The 6,030-nt window shown below is 41.6% G+C and overlaps 1 protein-coding gene across 1 annotated transcript in view; it reads right to left on the minus strand.

The window, feature by feature from the left end:
- The window catches only part of SLC9A4 (solute carrier family 9 member A4), a 56,941-nt gene that overhangs the window by 31,168 nt on the left and 19,743 nt on the right, over positions 1-6,030 (minus strand). Inside the window, exons 3-4 of the mRNA XM_012555754.1 lie at positions 4,225-4,484; positions 2,766-2,983 (exon numbers count right to left, since the gene is read on the minus strand). Coding sequence (XP_012411208.1) covers positions 2,766-2,983; positions 4,225-4,484 — 478 coding nt within the window. The remainder of the gene's footprint in view (positions 1-2,765; positions 2,984-4,224; positions 4,485-6,030) is intronic.

The following is a 6,030-nucleotide window of genomic DNA, read 5'->3' on the forward strand; positions in this document are numbered from 1 at the left end:
CTTTTCACTTTTCAGCTGGTTGTGTGACGGTAGTGCTTCCAGCTTCATCTTCCTAGCATTGTGCATGTGTGTGTGTGTGTGTGTGTGTGTGTGTGCACAAAAGAATAAAATCTTGATACTTGGTGATGTCAGAAATGGGATATATTTTCCAATCTGGATTTATAATTTTTGCTTTGCCTTTCAAAACTAGGTCAAGCACGGATATTCTATGGGGGATAAAAACATTCTGATAGTCTCGTTGAGTAACCAAGAAAACCATTGCCGCCGGGTCGATTCCAACTCATAGCGACGCTATATGAAAGAGTAGGACGGCACCGTAAGGTTTCCAAGAGCGGCTGGTGGATTCGGACTGCCAAACTCTCGGTTAGCAGCAGTAATTCTTAATCACTGCCCCACCAGGGCTCCAAGTAACCAAAAAAGGACACTAATTTGAAACGCGAGAAGAGTCTGCTCAGTGGCTGCTGTTTCTGCAGAGAGAGAAAATTCTTTATGTTGGTTCGCTCCTTCTTGAGGTTCAGTGCAAACAAAAAAGGAAGTTGGCAAGGGTTCAAAAGTGAGTTCCTTAAGCCCTAGGAGGTAAGTGGGGGAGCCTGCTCAAAATGCAGCAGTGTTTTCTAGCCACACGGACCTTCCATCCCCCACTCTCAACAGCCTCGTGTGGCTTCCAATCACACAGACTCAAAGCAAGTCTTCACACTGCCTTTGACAACAGGCACGTTGATAAGAAAGACAAAAACATTTGAAATTATTTGTTTTGTTTGTCCTGGCTTCTCTTCCTATTCGTTGTAAGACTTTGGACAAGGTTCTTAATTTTTCCCTGCCCTCAGTTTCCTCATCTGCTCAATGGAGATAAGAAAAGCATTTACCTCAAAAGGCACATATTGTGATTAAATACACTTAGCCATAAAGACCGTCTTCTGTTTATGTACTGTAGTCCCTGGGAGGAACAGTTACGCACTCAACTACTAGCCAAAAGGTTGATGCTTCGAACCCACCCAGAGGCACCTTGGAAGACAGGCCTGTTGATCTACTTCTAATAGGTTACAGCCAAAAAAACCCTATGGAACAGTTCTGCTCTGCACACATGGGGTCAACATGAGTGGGAATCCACTCAGTGTCAACTATAACAACAACATATATTGTAAGCCTTCTAAGTGTGAGCTATTATTAGCTGTAATGGATCAGGCTGGGCGTCAGAGAACCATATTATGATATCTGGCTCTGTCAGTCACTGTGGTGTGGGCTCAGCCAGTCACCCTCTCTGATCACTGTTTCATCAGTTCTAGTTCCCTCAGTTGAATAATGAAGGGGTTGGACTGATGGTCCTAAGGGTCAACAATGTTGAGGTATCCATACTATTAATTATCTCCTAGATAATTCCTCAAAGCCACCCCGTAGGACAGAGCAGAACTGCCCCATAGGGTTTCCAAAGAACAGCTGGTGGATTCGAACTGCTGACCTTTTTGGTCAGCAGCCAAACTCTTAACCACCGTGCCACCAGGGCTCCATTGTTCTGAGTCGGAATTGACTTGATGGCAATGGGTTTGGGTTTTTTTTTTTTGGTTTAGATTGTTCGTATTCTTGTTGGCTGGGCTTACGCTATATGCAGTATTACTTCCCTTTATGTTATCTCTACCTCTCTGTAGGTTTATAGAATATTAGAACTAAAAGGGATCTAAGAAATTTGACATGTCCAAACCTATCATTTTGTGGTCGAGGAAGATTACGAGTAGTTAAATGTCTTGTCCAAGGTCAGATAACTAGCTAGTAATAGTGCCAGGACTTGAATTGAGATTATAAACTTGTATTATTGTTTCGTTTTTTCTCTCTCTCCTGCGGACCCAAAAGGCATGTATGTGTTTAGAGTTACTTTCATGAATATTTTAATATTTCTGCATCCTTGTTATCTTTTCCCAGACCTTGACTGATATTTCTCTTTGAGTAATTGTCTTGACTCCAGTGCACTATGTCTAAAGCTTCAAATACTGGTCTAAGTCATTTTAAAATAAAACGACTTCTAGCCAAAAGGCAACATAAATATTGTAGTTCAGTCCTCAATGTTCTTCTTATCTCCTAAAACATAAAAGTACAAAGTAAATCAGCAGCCACTACACAAGACACCTCATTTTTTTAAAGTAGGCTCACTTTATAGGGGTGACTACAATTATATCACAGAATTGCCTTGCAGTTCCCCCGTGAATGCTAAGCATTTTTTTAAAATGAAGATTCACTTCCTTGCCTTTTGTTTCCTATACATTACCCTCACACACATACACGCAACCCTCCAATAAAACTACCTGTACTATTTAGGGAAATAATTGCTAACAGCATTTGCCTGACATCAAATACAATTTGTGAGTTCTCACTCTTCCGGGAACGAAAGTGTCAATGCCAGCAGTTTATAATCTATATGCGATTTAAGGTGCAAAGGGGTATAAATTGGCAAAGAAGTGAAGAGAAAAAGGATCTATTTACCAAGTTATATTTAAATGTGTTGACGTGAAATTTCTCTCATCAATTAAAAAAAAATACCCTTTTGCACCGGCCAAATCAGTGCAGAATCTTATCAACCACTAATTACTTTGAGCTGATTGACTGAGCGAACAGAAAGAGTTCCTGGTCGCCACATGGTGCCTAGACTCCCCTAACCAGTAAAACCAGTTAGCACAAACTTGCTACTTTTTTTTTTTAATTTACATTAAAGGGATGAATACGAAAAAAGCAGAAAGGGCAGGAGACGCTTGAGGGCCCCTGATGTTTCTTACTGATGGCCCTCCAGATCTGGCAGAAAACCAGGGTGAAGCAGACAAAGGCCCAGTTCCACTCGTGGTTCTTGCCAACAGTGGACACGCCCATGAAGATGAAGATCAGGGTCTCGCTGACGCTGCTCAGCATCTTCATGAAATACTTGATGGTCGTGTAGGATGTCTGGGACACATTTTCTTCCACATACTTTTTCATTGTCACTGCGCAGGCCGTGATTCTGCAAAAGAAACAGCGTCTCAGGGAGAAGCCAGTTTTTCCCACGCCATTGAAATCCCTCCCTAAGGGCAATGTCACAGAAACGCAAATTCTGTTTTAGTCCAGAAAGAACATCTCCTCCATTCCCTTCTCTGGCTGCCGATTTTCCAGAAATTATTGTTTCTTCCTCCTCCCCAAGAGGTTTCCACAAGATAAAGTAGAGTGTGGTGGGGAAGGGTGCATGGTATGACTTTTTCACAACAAAATGGCAGCCAATTCACATGGGCACCTCAGAAGCTGAATGGTTTCCATCATCCCTGTCCGCATCACGAGCTTTGGCAGTCTTGTCTTTTCTTTTCTACTTTACTTTGTCTTAAACAAAATAAATCCATTTCAGTTCTCGGGAAAGAATAATGCAGCGCAGCCCTCATTTCCTCCAACTGAATAATATTTCTTACAATGGTTTTTTGAGAAACTTTTTATTTAGAATGCTTCTGTTCTGCAGTCACTTAACAATTAGAGTAGAAAAGAAAGCATGGAGCTTGTCTTGGCAGTTTTGATCATTTTTAAGCTGGGAAGATGATGGAAGCCCAGAGTTTACACTATTAGATGTAATTAAAATAGGCATTTATATAAGATAGAATTAAATCTTTCTTCCCGAGTAGCTGGGTCTGAGGATACCTTTATAGAGAAAGAACATGGCCAGATATAATAAGCCAAGTTGAGAGGCCTCATTCCAACATTTATGCAAAGACAAACAATTAAAAATACTTTCATTAGGAAAAAGAAATCTACATTTCTAGTCTTATTCCATCTTCCTAGTTTCATTCCACACCGAATTCATGGTGCTGTGATGTGATTTGAGGGAAGTAGCTGAAGGCGGAGGCCAGGAATCACGGTCTTGCATGCTTCTCTTTAACTTTACAGTAATTAATTTTTCAAGGAAGAAAATAACTACCGAGGGGAAATTGTAACCTTAGATTTCTCCAAGCTCAGCATCAACTTTCCTGAGCATGCTGAACTGACCTGATAATTACTCTGCTCCCCTCAGGCAAATAATGAGACCAGATGCAAAAGTTCGAGAGAACATTTGTTTGGCAAAGAACCTGAATCAGATTTTTCAAAAATTTAAAAGCCCTGAATCCTGCGCCACTTTTGAGGCTTGGCTTCAGGAGCCATGCCTTTTCCAGACGCCTCGTTCACACGCTACAGTTCGGAACTTTCTTTCGTATCTAGGAGAGCTGATCCTTGGGTGGTACTCACGCCAGGATGCCGGAGAGGTAGAGTGTCTCCGCAACTAAGTAGGACAAATAACTGAACATGAAGACAATGAGTGGTTCAATCGCAGATATGTTCTGAGTGAAGCGTGTGATGAAAGCAGAAATGAATCCAAAAATGATGCCGAAAAATACTCCCCCGAGCCCCACAATAATGAATCGGGCACAACCAGCCAAAATATCCACAGGTTCTATGTGTTCAAATTTATGCATCTTTGTGAAAGCTATTAATATATTGTATAAGACCTGGGGGTGGGGGGAGGAAAGAAAGACAATAAACACAGATTAGAACTACTTTACATAATAACAAATTGCACAATAGATACTAACATTAATAATTAATATTAATTAATCAGTGTAGGGAGCCCTGGTGGTGCAGTGGTTAAGAGCTCCGGTGTTAACCAAAAGGTTGGCAGTTCGAATCCACCAGCCGCTCCTTGGAAATCCTGTGGGGCAGTTCTACTCTGTCCTATAGGGTCACTATGAGTTGGAATCCACTCGACCACAATGGGTTTGGTTTTGGCTTTGGTTAGTCAATGTAGATTTCTTTAGTTTCTCTGAATAAAAAGTATAATACAAACCTCTTTTAATCACTAAGCTTTTACTATGTGCCAGTTTCTTTGCTAAACTCTCTGTGTTAGTTATCAATTTATTGACTCTCATCTCCAAATGCAGCCTTTAATATACGCTCTGTAATGGAGCCCTGGTGGTGCAGTGGTTAAGAGCTCGGATGCTAACCAAAAGGTCGGCAGTTTGAATCTACCAGCTGCTCTGTGGAAACCCTATGGGGCAGTTCTACTCTGTCCTATAGGGAAGCTGTAATAAACAATGGAATTACTTCAAGCATTTCTTCTTTAAAATGAGCATCATGCTACCCTTTCTCAATAGAGGGCACTATAGTGAAGGGATATTGCAGGAGGAAGAGGCTTCCCGCAATTTCCTGTGACCCTGTGGGCAGGGGTAGCCATCAGAACTGTCTACACGCTTTTGCTATCCACTTATGTGTCGAGCTCGAAAACATTATCCAAAACCCAAGCATGGCTTTTGGCTTTGGAATGTGAGTTTGCAGAGAGGTTCAGACCTCAGAGTAGCTCAGCTGTCACCAGTCATCAAGTAGGCTGCTTCATTGCTAATGGACTTTGTTGATGGGGGAGAGGGGATGGAAGGAGGGCAAACAATGGCTTCTGGGCTCACGGGTTCTTGGTCCACATGCACCTTCATGGTGCAGCTTTGTGACACTGGCTCTATAGCCGAAAAGGCCATACGATGGAATTAACTTCTATGAAAGGCTAGCACGTTTTAGTTATGAGTCCGTCAGAGCACACATAACTTCCCTTTGAATTTTACAAGGTCCTAATCTGTGACTGGTCCCCCAAATAATTCCACTGTGTTTCTGCAGAGAGTTTAGAACACATAATTTGAGCATGTGGATTAGTTCCCGCTTTTTAATGTAATAAGCAAACGGTGGCTAATAAGCTTGGTTAGGTAAGGGAAGGTGGAGAAAAGGTTTTAAACAGACCTGCTTCCTTCTTTGAAAGAGAAGTTTCCAGTGTTTTCTATGGGAGGAGAAGGAACTGGGGAAGGTGAAAAAGAATCAGAAAACCTGGTACAAATTGGCCCAAGCAAGGTCTCTCTCTCTCAAACATACACACACATACACACACACATACGTATGCATGCACCCCTAAATCACTGAATATTTCTGAAATTAGCAAAGGATTTTTTTTTTAAGAAAGGGACTTGCCAAAATATGAAACCACATTTGCTTAAAAGTATACACATTAAAATGCAG

Source organism: Trichechus manatus, unplaced genomic scaffold (genome assembly GCF_000243295.1).
Source record: "Trichechus manatus latirostris isolate Lorelei unplaced genomic scaffold, TriManLat1.0 scaffold00004, whole genome shotgun sequence".
In the NCBI taxonomy this organism is placed as follows: Eukaryota; Metazoa; Chordata; class Mammalia; order Sirenia; family Trichechidae; genus Trichechus; species Trichechus manatus.